General features: G+C 45.3%; 2 protein-coding genes across 6 annotated transcripts in view; one reads left to right on the top strand and one right to left on the bottom strand.

The window, feature by feature from the left end:
• Positions 1-29: 29 nt before the first annotated feature.
• LOC144933843 (uncharacterized) lies at positions 30-5100 on the bottom strand. The gene is made up of 2 exons (XM_078859048.1): positions 3901-5100; positions 30-3004 (listed from the first exon to the last, which is right to left on the bottom strand). The coding sequence occupies exons 1-2, from the start codon at positions 4442-4444 to the stop codon at positions 2778-2780; spliced, it is 771 nt and encodes a 256-aa protein (XP_078715174.1). The 5' UTR covers positions 4445-5100; the 3' UTR covers positions 30-2777.
• Positions 5101-6251: 1151 nt separating this feature from the next.
• Positions 6252-16482, top strand: part of BORCS5 (BLOC-1 related complex subunit 5) — a 28531-nt gene continuing 18300 nt past the window's right edge. Inside the window, exons 1-4 of one of the 5 annotated variants that reach the window (XM_078859046.1) lie at positions 6252-6276; positions 8044-8158; positions 10484-10633; positions 12461-12627. In XM_078859046.1, coding sequence (XP_078715172.1) covers positions 8086-8158; positions 10484-10633; positions 12461-12627 — 390 coding nt within the window. In that variant the 5' untranslated portion in view covers positions 6252-6276; positions 8044-8085. The other 4 variants (XM_078859045.1, XM_078859043.1, XM_078859042.1 and 1 more) reach the window with 4 other exon arrangements.

Raw genomic sequence — 16482 nt, 5'->3', positions numbered from 1 at the left:
GTGCCATGCACTATAAAAAAAAAACACCATTTAGCATTAGTGCTGGATGGATTATCATTTGGGCAGCAGGGTGATGCAGTTGTAATGTCCTCACAGCAAGAACTTCCTGGGTTAGATTCCTGACTCGGATGCCTTTTGTGTGAGGTTTGCATGTTCTCACCCTGAAAATGCATCGGTTTCATCTGGGTGCTCCATTTTACTGCAATAGCTAAGTAAAAAAACAATATAACTGGTGTTGGACAAAGATCCCAATGCTGAAAAAAACACCCGCAAGTGAATTGGGTTTACACATCGCAACATCTACGTGACTTTACCGAAAAAAACAATATTAATTCCTGCAGTCACGAAAGTTTTAAGTAAAAAAAATACATAAATCAGCTTGGTTGGAGCATATTTTTAGTCTGATCACAGTACAATTCGGTGCTACATATACAGTATGGTACAATGTTCATTTGCAGTTTCATCTGCGGGTAGCTTGATGTGGCACATTTGGACATACGACAATACACAACACCTTATATCTCGGTGGAGTATTTCAAATGATCTTTGACTCTTGTTTTGAGATTGTGCTGTGCTCTGAAACCAGTAACCCGTAAAGCACGGCTAACCCCGGTGGCGAGTGACATCTGAATCTATTCTGAGCCCCCCCCCCCTTCAATTAAAAATGACCAGCATGGTGAAGTATGGTCAACCCTTCATAATCAACGTTTTTTGGGTTTAGATCGCGTTATTTATAAATGTGTCGTAACCCTCCACCACCCGACACGGCCAATCAGTAAAAAAGTGTCACGTTGACAAAAGACAAATTAGTTCACTGCTTTAGCCCACCGGTGTGTTGAAGCGCGAAACCACAACATTTACAATTTGAGTACGACGTTTCGCTGGTAATTGCATCCAGCATCGGGCAATTCGCCAGAATGGTCACGACCAACACGCTAAAAGGGGGACAGCCCTTCATGCAATGGATTGATAGAAGGCTGTAAATGGTTATTTTACACAGTATAATCAGTAAAACCTCGATGTACAAGTGATTTGCAGGGGTTATGCAAGAAGCATGATGGGAAATGGATGAAATGTCAAGGGTTTCGTTGACAATTAGGTAAAAACATTTTCTTTCCTTCCTGTTACCCAATGCATTCAATTTGGAATAATTGGCATAATTTTGTTCAACGTAAGTATTTTCTCTGCAGGATATGAAGTGTATGGTGTTTTACGTATGACAGTGCAGGCAACATTCGATATCGCATTGCTGTATATGACATGCAAATGGAAGTTCTGTCTGAAATGCAGCTGCATATTTAATGTAATTACTTTTAACTGTAAATTTGAGATATTTAAAAAGCATAATCTCTTACACAATGATCAATTTTGAAATGTAAAAATCCACGAATAGCCCTTTTGTTATTCAAAATGGAGTTTTAACTGAAGGCTCTAGATGTTCAACGATCAATCAGGCTTAGAAGTTAATTTAGATTTGTTGTTCGCGCCATGCAACATATCACGACACTCATTCTTTTTCCACTGACACATCTGAGCCATGCCAGATCGGGGCCCTCAGCATGGGAGGTTTTTTGCTATTGGCCAGGCTGAGTGAGAACTCGGGTTATTCACGATCAGTAAACCAGTGACCATTTTCATAATTGACAGTAGTTCTGAAATTCAGGACCCCACAACCGTTTACAGCTAAATTATTTAAATGAATACACTGATTGGCATGCACGAATGTCCAAATGGCATGGCGGCCCAAGTACATTTGCCCTGGTTTATCTGTAAAGGTGCAACCCTGCAATTGCTTGCGCCACTGCTGAAGAGTGCCCACGGGAGAACACTGGAAGGTAATTGGTCTCCTCGCCCATGCTGTCCTGGAAGAGGGAGGCGTACTTACACTTCACCCCACCACACATGACCTGCCAATCGACTGCGGTCTACCCACATAGACTGCCGGGTGGATAGTTGGTGGATTTAAGACATTTCCCCCGTTTAACTGCCGCCCCGGGAGATGGAATCGAATCAGCGACCTCTGGATTTCAAATGGAGTGTGCTCACCATTACGCTACGGCAGCTCACTTTGTTTCGCAATTAAAAAGGTTAAATGTTTATTGTTCTAGAAATGTTTAAGGGGCAGTGGTATCGCCTAGCATTCGCGTGTTCGCCGCTTGTTGCAGAAGTTCATGGTTTGAAGCTAGCAGCTGATCACTACCGCCGTTGTATTAACCATAAACATACTCGCCGTCTGCTTCACAGTCGACAATAATGATCCTGTGACATCTCTCGCAAGAGTAGGCAATTGTGTGCCGGCGTCACAATCCCAAGTTGAAAGATTACCGTCAAATTACTCAATTGGATTGCATGGAAAATATCCCAACCCAAATGGTAGCCACAGAGTTTGGACTAATTTTGGTGCCGGTTTCTGGCTCATGAACCATATTAACTGAATGCCCCCCTCCAGTTAGTAACCTTTATTATGTTCTGAAAAGAGTCGCAAACCAGTACCTGTGTGTTGAGTTTTTTTTTCATTTGGTTATTGGTAATGAAAAGTGAAACGACTTCTAACAACCTTAGAACAAAACCGAAACTGGCCACAAACGACACCTGAATGTGGCTCTGGACCAAGCAGGGCCATTTTTTCCATTGCCTGTGATGTAGGCGACTTGCCTTTATTTGTGCAGTGGAAAAACAACCTGACCCCTCCTAAGCCATTCCTAATTAGCTCGGCACAGCCGCTGGTAGGGCTCAGTTGTCCAGTAGAAAAGAGGTATCTGAATGAGTGGCGGGTGTCATGTTTGTTTAGCCGACGCTGCCGGGACATCTGGTTTTGTGGCAAAGATGGCCTGGAAAGGCTTTGATCCATGCTGTCTGTCCTCCATGCGCACATCCACAAAGCCGGTGTGAGACAAGGCCTCCAGGTATGGCTCCGGCTCCCATCCACAGGCGTACTTGAGGGCTCCGTATGACGCTGTTCTCTTCACGGATGCCAAGTTCAGCGTCGTCACCATGAGGCCACCTGAGAGACAACACAGGAGCAGTCGCCACCGTGTCATGTTGTGCGTCCTGTACAATTACAGAATGGTAACAGGATTGGTTCGTCAACTATGGCTCTCCGATGTGCTTTTACGTAGACCCGCGTGCTGTTTCGGCATGATGTCGGAGGCTTCGCTCAAGGTACCGAGTGCTTCTCAGGGACCGAATAGGACATTCATATACAGTACTTTTTGTGGGCGCACACCATTGTACGAGCACCTTGCAATGGCAAAAGTAAATGAGAGGGCTAAAATAAAAAAAAATCAACTCGATAAGTGCGGTTCACACACATTTACCAATATAATTTGCAGTCCTTTTCACTGTGGTGGGTCTCAATCGAATGAAATAATTGAAAGTCGTGGGTTCCCCAATCAACCCGAGTTTAAGGGGAATAGCTGGGAAAAAAAACACATTTAACTTCATGTTGGTAACCTCAACATTTACCCAGCCCTGCATGGATGGATGCATATTCCACCAGAGCTACCATTCATTCGCCAGCCACAAACACATGCTGCCATCACCGCTATTCATCAGTCAGACGTGCCAGACTAGGTGTAGTGCGCTAACCACTGCGCCACCGCTCCCCACACAAAGATCCCCCGTGTAGCCTTCACAGCCTGTTGGGTCAAGTGCTGTTAGCGAGCACCTATGAAGACCGGCATGGGCACACGAGGGGGTAGCTGGCCAGCACCAGTTGGCGATATTTACACAGCGCACCAGGTACTCATTTGAGGCTGAGTCGACCCCGGCACCGGTTCAAATGCTCGTCAGTGATGTTGCCCGTGAGCGGGAATCGAACTCGGTTCGTCGGGTTCGCAGTGCAAGCGCAGCGCTAACCACTGCGCCACCGCTCCCCGCACCACCACCACCACCACGCACCGGGCTTGATGACTCGAAACAACTCGGCGCACGCCTCCTCCAGGTTGGGCCAGAAGTAGTAGCAGTTGCAGTGGAACACCCGGTCCACGCTGGCTTCGTTCAGACCCACGCTGCCCTGGCCACCCACGGTGCCCCGGCCACCCACGGTGGCCCGACCACCCACGCTGCCCTGGCCACCCACGGTGCCACCCACGGTGCCCAGCATCAACTTGGCCCGGGCGGCCACCTGCCCCGCGGGGCCCCCCTTGGCCGCGAGTCTCTTGAGCCGGGCCCCGGCAACGTCCAGCATGTACTGGGAGCGCTCTAGGCCCAGCAGGGTGCCCGTGGGGCCCAGCAGGTGGCAGGCGGCCACCAGCCCCAGGCCGGGCCCGAAGCCGACCTCCAGGGCTGAGAGGCCGGGGCCGAGGCCGCTGAGGGTGGCCGCCTCCAGCTCCAGGTGCGCGTTTTTGTGCTCGAAGAGGCGGCGGGCGACGCGGCCCCACGCGCTCCTCGTGGGGGCCCCCAGTTGCCTCGCCAGCAACTCCGTGAAGAGCGTGAAGGGCATGACGGCTGTGTGGGGTGGTGAGGTGGGGTGGGGTGGTGAGGCAGTGGTGATGCTGTGGTGAGGTTGTGGTGAGTGGTGAGGTTGTGGTGAGTGGTGAGGATGTGGTGAGTGGTGAGGCTGTGGTCAGTGGTGAGGTTGTGGTGAGTGGTGAGGCAGTGGTGAGTGGTGAGGCAGTGGTGAGGGGTGAGGCAGTGGTGAGTGTGAGGCAGTGGTGAGTGGTGAGGCTATGGTGAGTGGTGAGGCTATGGTGAGTGGTGAGGCTGTGGTGTGAGGCAGTGGTGAGTGGTGAGGCTATGGTGAGTGGTGAGTGTGAGGCAGTGGTGAGGCTATGGTGAGTGGTGAGGCTGTGGTGAGTGTGAGGCAGTGGTGAGTGGTGAGGCAGTGGTGAGGTTGTGGTGAGTGGTGATGGCTGTGTGGTGGTTGCGTTCCCTGCGTGTGGCGGCTTTGCTTTGAACTGTTGTGGTGACTTCGTCGTCTCTGTGCTCGTTCAGTCACCAGGGGGAGGGGAGACAAAGGCGGCCCGGGGTGATTCTTGCCACCGCACTCTTCTCCTGCTTGAGCACAGTCCTGTACTCTAGTGCAGTAACAGTCTAAAGTCTCTGTGATAATAAGTAATGTTTAAACACACTTTTTTTAACAGCACGCTTTAATGAAATGTGCCCTACTCCTAATGGCAGAACTCCACGACTCCAGGAAGTGACCCCGAGGTTTGCCCCACGACGTCAGGGGTCGTGGCCAATTACAGCCAACGTCAGTTGAGCGTGGACAATTAGACCCAAGCAGAAACATAACATATACAAAATAATGTTTTAAAATATATTTTTCTTGGTTCTTTCGGTAAAGTCACGTAGAAGGGAAATAATAAAATAATAAAAATATAAAACAATAAAAATTATCACGACGTTTCGACTGCAACACAAGCAATCGTCATCAGGTGTGAAATCAGCACCACAGACAGCGATTTTCTTGCTGTGGATTTCACACCTGATGATGATTGCTTGTGTTGCAGTCGAAACGTCGTGATAATTTTTATTGTTTTATAATTTTATAATTTTATCATTTCCCTTCTACGTGACTTTACCGAAAGAACCAAGAATATGAATCCCTGCAGTCACGAAAGCTTTAAATCAAAAATATATGTTTGTTATGATAGAATATAGTATTGTCATCAGTATGACATAAGTATACCAAGTTTGCAGTCGATACCACATTATTACAGACCAATGCAGACCTTATTGGTCACCCCGTGCCCCTTATAAATCTCAACGTTGTTCCTACAAAATCCCATCACAAGGGAGAAAAACAAATAGACACAAAAAATTTTCCCGTATTGAAACGGCTGTACGCCGTATGGACCTGAAAACTTAATTTCCCTGTACAAGAATATGGAGTAAACTGTATGGCTTGACAGGTATGCACAGAGTGGAGTTTGTATGATCTCCTGTTCCACACACATACCTGTCAACCCCTTATCAGTGCCCTACCTTATTACAGACAAATGCAGACCTTACTGGTCACCCCGTGCCCTTATAAATCTCAACGTTCATCCTACAAAATCCCATCACAAGGGAGAAACACAGCCACATTTGTGTTTGCCCGCATTGAGACGCCTGTACGTCGCCGTATAGACCTCACAACTCAATTCCCCTGTGCAAGAATACGGAGTAAACCTACGTGTGGACACGGCGTCTGGTGCAATGTTGGGCCAAAGTGGCAACAACAACAGCAGCTGCTGCTGCTGAGACTCGGAACCCACCAATCGCACGCGAGCGCACGGTTTCCGCACGGACCGCGCGACACAGGAAGCGACTTTTGGTTCCGGGTAAACACGTGTGCGTGTGCGTGCGTGCTTCGCTCAGCATCACAGCAACAACAACAACGGCGGCTCGATGCTTACAAATGTCACCTTTCGATTTGATGCGCATTGCTCGCGTGGGGTTTCGTCAGTCGGTGTCCGTCGCTGCGCACCTCTGGGGGAAGCGAGCCCCCTACTGTGAGCCGGAAGGAGCCTTTGTTCGACGGGCCGGCTTGCTTCCACTGTGGAGCAGAGTTGATTCTGAGCTTCCTGATCGCGTCGTCTCCGCCACTAGGCGCTCTCTTTAACAAACAAACAAAGCCTAAAGCACGCCTCCGTGTTGTTACACGCGTCAAAGGCACCGACACACGTTCGTATGTTATTCAGTCACGTATTGCCCCGTTTTGGGTTTTGGATTACTTAACCCTAACACCCGAGCTCACACATTTGTTAGATTCCAGTCGTTGGCTGCACTGGAGTGATTCTTTGTGGGTTGTTGATGTTACAGTGTTGGTATCACTTCGTAATTACGGCCGCGAACTTAATGCTGTACTGTAATTAAAGTTACCACGCTAGCCCTAGAACGGTTTAACACTCATAGCAAAACCGTGAATTGTCACGATTATATTTAAGAATACATTGTCTACATTGCCTCGTGTGTACTAATGTACTATTGCCTACACTTTTGAATGTATCGTCTGTACGGATTATGTTATGTACTATCTTAGTAATCAATGCCGTCTGTATTGTCTCGTATGCACCGGTGATCTTGTTTGCACAGTTGATTGTCAGTGCTGTCGTTCGCAGTGCGGTATTGCATATCGCTTGAGACAACTACCGTCTCGGTCGTCACTTCTGTGTACAGCCCGTAACGTCACCGTCTCGTCTTTACTGCGTTATCTCGTTGCATTTTCCCAGTGGATCGCCAACATCGTCCGTTCCGTCTCATTCTGACCACTTCACCTATAAAACGATGCAAAAACGCACGTTTATCCCCGATTAGACGCATTGTCGGGAGAGTCTATTGTTTTTCTCAATTGTGTTACGTCCATAATTAATACTAACATTAAGAGTAAAGCCTGCTATAAGGTGCCCATTGAAAGAGAGCTGTTAAGCTCAATGGGCCTAACCCGAAATAAACCGATCCTAATTTAGAGTGGGTCGTGTGCCACGAGTGTTCAACTGGATTTCCAATTTGCTTGTAATAGTTATTAAATAATGCATTTTCTCTAGAGTTATAAGTTCAGTGAACGGCTAAGCTATGTTTGAAAATTGCTAATATGGATAATATATTGCTCTTCAAAATGCATAATTTTACTTGAAAATATTGTACCTTTGAATCGACGTACAGTACAGTTAACAATTGTTTCAGCAGAGCTATCATTGCCCCAGATTGCTCTCGCACAATCTCAATGGTGGGCAGCTGGTAAATTTACTTATGTACACTGAGAACCGGAGGAGTGGTGGCATGGTGGTTATAAAACTGGTGACCCGCATTCAATTCCTGGTCAGAGCTATAATTAATTTCCTGCGAGTGATATTTGAATCGGTCCTGACATTCACCCTCCTTTACGAACCTGCACTGACCAGCATGGTGATGTATGTTCAAACATCGCACATGACAAACACGACCTGGAGAGAGATCTTCTGCAGTGACTTGTCAAAGGGAGGAAAATTATTATATTGTGTGAAACTACTTTAGAGGCTAATCACGGCTGGAATTTAGAACGGGGTCGGCGTCAATCAGACTTATTAAAATCCATCAACTCCAAGCTTTTGTGTCGTTTTTGCGTTGTATTCACAGGGACTTGTCGCGGCTGAGCTCATCTCGTCACGTGGCCAGGCAATGGGGGCTGAGCAAAGTACCGCCGAGGGGGGCAAGGAGGGCAGTCTTGAGGCAGCGAGACATCCCGCCCAGGGTGAGACCACCGCTCGTGGCCCCCCACGGACTATATCCACCCCTTTGAAGGGTTTGCCGGAGGTGGAGCAGTACTGTTTGGCCGTATCGGATGGTGGAGGGATAGTTATGACACATTTATAAATAACGCGATCTGACCCAAAAGCCTTTATTATGAATAATATTGGTTGCGAAAGCCTACGTGTTAAATTGAGTAGTGCCGTGGTTTGCACGTGGCACGATAAATCTGGCTACCTGGGTTTTATTCCTGGCCACGGCTAACATCAGTGGCAAGTGATGTAGAACTGTTCCCCAAGCTGCCCCCTTCATCCCGCACTGACCAGCGTGCTCAAGTATGGTCAAATAACCCCCTTGACTGACACGGCATGGGGTGCCTTGAACCAGCAGTAGATTGACAAAGGTCTTTAGAAAGTGTGTCACCCGGGCAGACTGCTTATGCATAGCTGCCACAGTTCCATATAGCAGCTTTCAATTAATATCTGCAATGAGTAACACGTTATAAAACAAGTTTAGCAATTTCCTTTGTATTATAAGTGTATGCTCTACTTTGGGGTGATTGTGCTATTGTGATGTCAGCCATTGTCTCTGCCCCATCCCATGGTCTACAAACCCATATACCACATCTGCTGTTGTACAAAACTAACAGTTTGTCTTCAATGTTAGACCAATACCAATACAGACCATAAAGGCACAATAAAAGTATGGTTTACATACAGTCTTACAATTATTCCACCCCTTGTACTCGTCACTCGTGAAAGGGAAGTAATTGATTAGTTATTATAGATTCAGGGTTCTGGCCAGCTTTAGTTAGCGCATTGGGTTGCAATCCAGAGATTGCCGGTTCGTTCTTCCAGTACAGGCATTTTGGAATGACTCGCGCTTTGTATTTAGACCTTTTATTGACATACGCGAGGTAATTTTCGGAATGACGTCATCCGCAACGTGACATATGCCACCCTAGCCTGGCACCGCGGCCCAAAGACGTTGCCAGCAGGCAGTGCGATACGATTGCGCGTGTGCTTCACTGTACAGCATTTCGCCACGCGTACGCCATCATCCTTCCCTTTGTCTCGCGTCTCTCGCGATCGTACGCTGTAAAATGTACTTGTGTTGCGTTCACCGCTTTTGTTTCACCCTTGCACCATGTCAGGAAAGCATCCTTATTCTATTAGAAGTATATTAGCATTTACATGATTTTCCTTTTAATTAAAAGTATTATATTGCGTGAATATGTATTGATTTAGGCTTGGATAATATAGGCGATTATGCTTGCGAGTGTGAGTGAAATCCCCTAACCCCCCTCCTTTATCATTATTTCTTATGGGAAAATTGCTTTTGACATACGTGATTTTAAGTTACGCGCGCTCTTCCAGGAACGCATCTGTCATGTATGTCAAGGAGTGCCTGTACAGCAGGTGACCTCAAGGTGCACATAGCCTGGCACAAGCGTCATGGTGACGTCACCGCCACTTCGTGGCGAATGGCAATTGTTGTTGTACAGCAGGTAACACAATGGCCATGTTTCTTGAATGCCACCGGCCTCTGTCAGCCGAGCTGGGTGTGAGATACGCCACAGCCCATCGCAACTTGTGTGTGGCGGGGTACATTTTGGATAATCCCACCTCTTCCAAGATGTTTGTGCGGTATTGGAAGAGGAGGCCAAAATATCCTTTTGAGGGAGTCTCCTAGAGAAGCGTTTTTCAATCTTGTTTTGGCTTCTTGTGCCCCTTGTGCCCCTTGTTGAATTTTGTTTCAACCGAATGCCCCCTTGCCTGACTCAACATGGTTCTGAGAAATAAGTGTATGAATAATGAACATCAATATTTCACCTATTGTCCATTTTGTGAGGTATCCTCACTAGTAATTGCAAGCGAGTAAAAAAAAATTGCAATGGATGTTCTGCATGCATGACGTAATTTGTTTGAGCTCGCTGGTTACTCTCAGAAACCACATTGTTTACAATCAGTGAGTTTAGAAAGGTCTTTTGTATCGTTCAAGGTTACCACGCAGATTTACATTTTATCGTAGTTATTTTATATTGACAGATTCATACATGATTATTCACCAATGACACTCATGTATGATATAATTTCACACATTTATAAATCACCTCACGTATCCCCTGGGACATTTCCACGTACCCCGAGAGGTCCGCGTACTCCTGGTTGAGAACCACTGCTCTAGATCTTCATCTCGGGAAGCCACTTCCAACAGCAGTGATGTGAGCGAGCGATTGCGTGGCTGCACCTTTAACTTTGTACCTTTACCAGGGGCGCCTCTGAGGATTAAACGTACGTTTCTGCTCTTCTGGCTGTTACGGCGGTAGTGCTGTCGGGTGCTCGTCCAAAGGAGAGGGCCACCATGGAGGACATTGTGGTGGTGGCACCGGGCGTTCAGACCTCCCCCCGTGACCCCTGGAGTGACCCCGAGCTCCTCAAGCTCCAGGAGATTCCACGCTTCTTTCCTCTGCTGCGGGGTGAGGCTGCCCGGAATGCACACATTGTTTTGTTTTGACATAAAGTGCTAAAATAGCAGCTTAAATTTAAGGGTGTTCTTGTATTTAAATGTACGCATACTACATCGTTTGAAGAAAACCCCGAAAATATGTGTGTGGCATGTAATTTAGATATTTTTATTCATGTTAATTGATCTCGGAGATTTTTTGTATTTTACAATCTGTTTGAACCATCGCCTTCCCAGTAATTTTGATTTGAAAATCTTCTTAATTTTTAGATGTTTAGAAACTAAGCTTTTATCAATGTCAAGATAAATAAATTCGGTCATTAACGGACAAATGTATTGCTGAAAACAAAAGTATAGCGATTATATTCTCGCTATGGCTAATAGCCTTATCGCCACATTGTGAAAAGATGGCAAATCGGATTTTATTCTCCACTTTTTTGGACAAACATGAAATGGCATGCATTATTTTTCTGCACTAAGCTGAAATATTCACTGTTAAGCATATCTTTCCTGACACTCTGTAAAGGTTTAGCCTTGAAGATTTAAAATGTCATGTGTAATCCGAGCTTTTGTTGTGTGCGGTCACATTGCTGCTGATTAGAAAAAAACAAAGAAAAAAACTAAATATTTGGAAAATGTACTAGATAAAAAACGACACTAATAATTAATGCAGTTACATTCATAAATGGTTTATATTCATGGCTCTTATTTTCTAAAATATATGTTGCATTTGTTTCCATGGAAATAGATTGTATTTAATTTTGGGTCTCATGTGAAGCTGCCACCAATTTCCTGCAGATGGCACAGACACCGCCTTAGTCCAATAAAAGCCATGCTAGGGCTGCATTGAAATTCATAAAGAGTGTAAATTGAATTCACTCCTTAATGTTACACATCTTTTAAAAAACAATGTAAGCTCATGGTGACAAAATTGTGAAGATGCAACTGTTGCATTGCAGGTCTTTGTTTTACACTGAGTGTATGCATGCATTTTAAATCTGTCATTACACCTGTGCAGAATCAATGTCGCGCACTCGGTGGGTCTCACAGAGGCCCTGTGTGTGCCGGGAGTGTGATACGTCAGGAGACTTTGCAGTTCTCACTGCTGCAGATTTTGGCGCCGGGGTTTTGGAGACACACCCAGCCTATTGCCGCTGTACCTCATCCTCTACAGATTCCAGACAGCCTCGTGCAGTTAATTTGAAATCACCGTCACATTGCCACTGCCGTGAGATGCTTTACTTCTGTTTGTGTGCATGCGTACGCATGTGCGGGTGTGTGTACTTAAAGTCTCTGAGTAAGTATGGTTGTTTAATATATGATTATTCACGCGAAGCAAGGTGCCGGTGATGGACCTTTAGCCGGACTGTTTTTGCGCTTAAATGTACGTCTTCCATACCCTGTGTGTGACCGTGGTAATGGAGTTCTATATTTGGAATCTGTTTTTGTAAGTGCTAAGGCTTAGGTGGATGCACTGTGTTCTATGTATTTGCAGTGAATGTTGACAGCAACATCTCCTTGTATATATGGGGAAAAACGAAGTATAATTATTTTAAAATATATCGTGCATTTATAACATTTAATAATAACAGTGTGATAATATTTAACAAAATAACATGCCTTGAACTTTCTTTCGCCATCGACTTATTATTATTATTATTCTTTGTGGCTTGACAAAACGAATCGGATTCTAAAGTGGCGAGCAGTGTTGCTTTCGGCGGTAGCTTTGAGCCAACTGTGACTGCCAGTGTTTGCTGCCTGTGACGATTGTCCGGTGGCCAGGGGACGTGAGAGTGTGTAGTGGGAAACCAGCGATGTCTGTGCTATCCATGTGCTGCAGGTCTTGGACCCGGCGAGGCGGTGGCCGGAGGGGCGGCGGGTGTGCGTCTGGAGCGCATGGACTCGCGCCGCGTGCTGCAATTGTGTCTGCGCTACCAGGAGCACCTCCAGCAGTGCGCCGAGGCGGTAGCCTTTGACCAGAACATGCTCACGCAGCGTATAAAGGAGGTGAGCGCAAAGTCTTTTATTCAATCAGGTTGGCAGCTGACCAGGATTGTGTCGTTGCTTTGGCAAGAGGGTTTTGGCTAGCTGCAGTTACGTAGGAGATTTCTTTTTGATGATTTAATTGCGGTTGTACATGAGTCGTGACAGCGTGCAGTGGCCTGCTTTTGCAACAGATAATCCCAGGGTCTTTAATATCTACTTTGCAACTCGCATGGATCTTTGCTAACCGCCTATGGCGTTACCACAGAGTCATATGAATCGAATGACCAAAGCTGTGCAGTAAAATGTATTAGTAGTTAATCAGTACATCCACCAGCAGCTGTCACTACATATAAGGAATGTCACAAAATTCTAATGGAGTTTTTCTTCTATTCTTCTTCAAGTGACACTCTTTCACATTGCAGCCAGATGAGCTATCTGTTCTTTTTTTCTCTGTGCCTGCACATTAGCCATATTGGGCTAGTCTTTCCAGAACTGAATTAAATTCGTTCTAAGTGGGTCGTCCTTTATATTTATGATCAGCACGGATTGAGATGTTACCCTGGCCTACTTTTTAAAGAAGCTGCAGACAATTTCACAATCAGAGAGCTCGTTTGTGCATCCGTCACCTCCATTACCTGGAGTCGCATTATCGGCAGGACAAAAATAAGACTATTGTACAAATAAATCAATAGCAATGATTCCTGTACTAAACCTTATTTAATTATTAGCCAGTTTTGTTTAGAATAGTTGAATATTGTGTGCTCTTGTGTTGTAATGAAATATCAATGCTGCCTTTAATTGCAATGTTATTTACCTTGTGGATAGACTGGTGATGAGGAAAGTCGCCGATTTAAAATGCATGCACAGTCCGCTGCTGCTACCGCTGCCGCCACTGTAAGTGGCCTATGAATAGGCTATCAAACATGCAAAAGAAGCTGTGAATAAACAGCATGAAAACAATATATGAATGCTCAAGCACACGTTTGCCGAGGTCGGTTTAGATGCAGAAATAAAAAAAAAACCCTCAATGTTCCATGAATAAGTGGGGAAATCAAGGACCAGAGTACTTCTGCAGGTGCAGCTGGTCGCTGTTGAACATTTATGTCCAGCCTCTCCAGCTTTTCTGCCGCCAAAATGTTGTTCTTTTCAGCAACACGTGTTTGTTTCTGCGGGCCCCCAGGCGCACGAGTGTGAAACATAGTATTGTGTTGTGTAGTTTGTTTTATTTTCATCCACTGGGAGTCGTTGCATTGTGCTTGGCCATCATTCTCAGAATGAATTAATACCTTGGGCACCCAGAGAACAGACGGCTATTTGACTTGAGCCGATTGAGAGTCTCTGGGCGTAATGGCCGGTGCACAACATTGTAGTCGTGTTGGAACAGCTGGTTTATTGTTTATATTTTTTCCTTCTTGGTGAGTGGTAACAAAGAAATGCGGGTGTGTGCACGCGAGTGCCGTGTTTGTGTGCGAGTGCATTACGCTTCTGTGTACATTTTCTAGTTGTGCTCTCCGATGTGTGCTTCGGAAACTCCTGAAAAAGTTCCCAGTACTCGGAGCGAAATATCAAACACAATGCAAATCAAGACGTGGTACTTGCTGAAAACACATATTGGAGAGCTGGGAGTATTGATCTTTTTGGTGGGCTTCGTGAAGCGTACTGTTGCTTGCAGCAGGAGGATCCCATAGATGAAAGGGTGGGAAACAGCCTCGTGTTAAAGGGGATGGCGCTGTAGGTGCTGATGCATTGTGAATTGTCTTTACTGATAATGTAGTAATTAATTAAAACGTACAACAATGACTTGGCTGAGTGGCTCGGTGGTCAGAGCGCTAAGCTAACCTTGCTGACAATCGCAGTTCATAGGTGTTTGTGATAAAGCCAGATTTCCATTTAAAGCTTTCGTGACTGCAGGGATTCATCTTCTTGGTTCTTTCCGTAAAGTCACGTAGAAGGGAAATAATAAAATAATAAAAATAAAACATAATAAAACATAATAAAATAAAATTCTCACGACGTTTCGGCCACAATGCAAGCATCCGTCCTCAGGTGAAGAACAGGGCTGTCGGATTCTTAAGTGATTCTTAAGTGTATTTGGTTGATGGTCTCAGCCAGGTAAGCAATTAACTACACACACAAAAAACCTATCAGATTCTGTTATTTTCCTTAATTTGGCAAAATTCCAATGGCGAATAAAATAATATGTTTGACTGCTTTTTGATGAACATTTCTCTGGAGCATGGAGTAAGGATAAATATTTCTCCTGTAGTGGGACATGTGGGAAATGGCAGCACCCATCATCATCATCATCGCAATCCATTGACAGATATCCCGTTGGTGTCCACTGCATGTTTCGTCATTTGTTTCCACTTTCCTCTGTTTTGTGTCAGTATGCTCAAGTAGTGCCACATCTTTCTGGCACCAATCGCTTCGTCAAGCCATTCTCTGGTTCCTTTCATGTTTCCGAACGACAGACTTTTAATTTTCCCGTTGGTGTCCATCCTTCGAATTACTGCCTACTGCAGGTCCTATTCCATGTGTAACTTTTTTTCTTACTTCAACATTGGTCCGCCTTTGGGGTCCACAATCCAGTGGATTTCTGAGGCAGTCCCAAGCCTGGATAAAAAAAAAAGGAGGGCGGTCGGGCGAAAGGATGCCAATACTTCGTCCGAGAAGGAAAAAGACGAAAGGAATCCAAGCCAGCACCCCCTAGTGTGGGTTAAAGAGGTCACTTGAAGGGATCTCATTCGTAGTTCTGTGATTTCTCCTTCTCCGGGCTGAACTCTTAGAGTTCGGAATTGGATGCTTTATCTCATGACAAGATGTCAAAAGCACAATTGGAATAAAATTCTGGGATTAATGAGGTAAAATAATGTATCTAGGTACAAGATTCATTGAAGCCAAATGCATTAGAACTACATCATGCAGGAATTAACCTTATTTAACACATTTTTATTTGTACAAGTTTTCATTGAAAAATCAATTGGTTAATGTCAGGATAAAAGCGGATAACGGTTTGAGTGACTGCGCATGAGAAGGCACTTTCCGTGGTGTGAAGCGATTGTAGTACCTCGGGGAAACGACCCGAGCTTATGGAAGCAATGATTTCATGAATCTCACCTTGCCCCTTCCCAAGTGGCTGGAGGCTGTGCCACTGAGAGGCCTATTGTGCACTCTTTTCAGGTGCCATTGAAGTTCATAATCTTAAATTTCGATTTAAAGCTTTCGTGACTGCAGGGATTCATCTTCTTGGTTCTTTCGGTAAAGTCACGTAGAAGGGAAATAATAAAAAATACAACTTAATAAAATACAATTCTCACGACGTTTCGGCCACAACGCAAGCAGCCATCCTCAGGTGAAGAACAGGTCTGTCGGAAAGACGCTGTCTTCACCTGAGGACGGTTGCTTGCGTTGTGGCTGTCTTTCCGACAGACCTGTTCTTCACCTGAGGACGGCTGCTTGCGTTGTGGCCGAAACGTCGTGAGAATTGTATTTTATTATGTTTTATTTTTATTATTTTATTATTTCCCTTCTACGTGACTTCACCGAAAGAACCAAGAAGGGTTCATAATCTTGTTAAATTAAACAAAAGAATGTCATATGTGACACTGATATTTTAAGCAGTGTTAAATTAAAGAATGTTTTGACTGCTGGCAAGGTTGGTAATCATGTTTGTTACCACGGAGCCAGATGGTACAGTGCATAATTAAAAAATAATTTTACCAGCTTGGGCCCACTGAGCTATGTAGCTTCTTTTCAGAAGCGGCCTGGCCACAAATGATAGCTCAGTGAAGTGGCTTAGCATATGGACATTTTATCAGCCAAATTCTATAACCTTTTGATTTCCTCTGCCTCTCAGTAATGTGTTTGTAACTTGTC

The sequence above is a fragment of the Lampetra fluviatilis genome, chromosome 8 (assembly GCF_964198595.1).
Source record: "Lampetra fluviatilis chromosome 8, kcLamFluv1.1, whole genome shotgun sequence".
Lineage (NCBI taxonomy): Eukaryota > Metazoa > Chordata > Hyperoartia > Petromyzontiformes > Petromyzontidae > Lampetra > Lampetra fluviatilis.
This window is presented reverse-complemented; position numbering and strand designations above follow the sequence as displayed.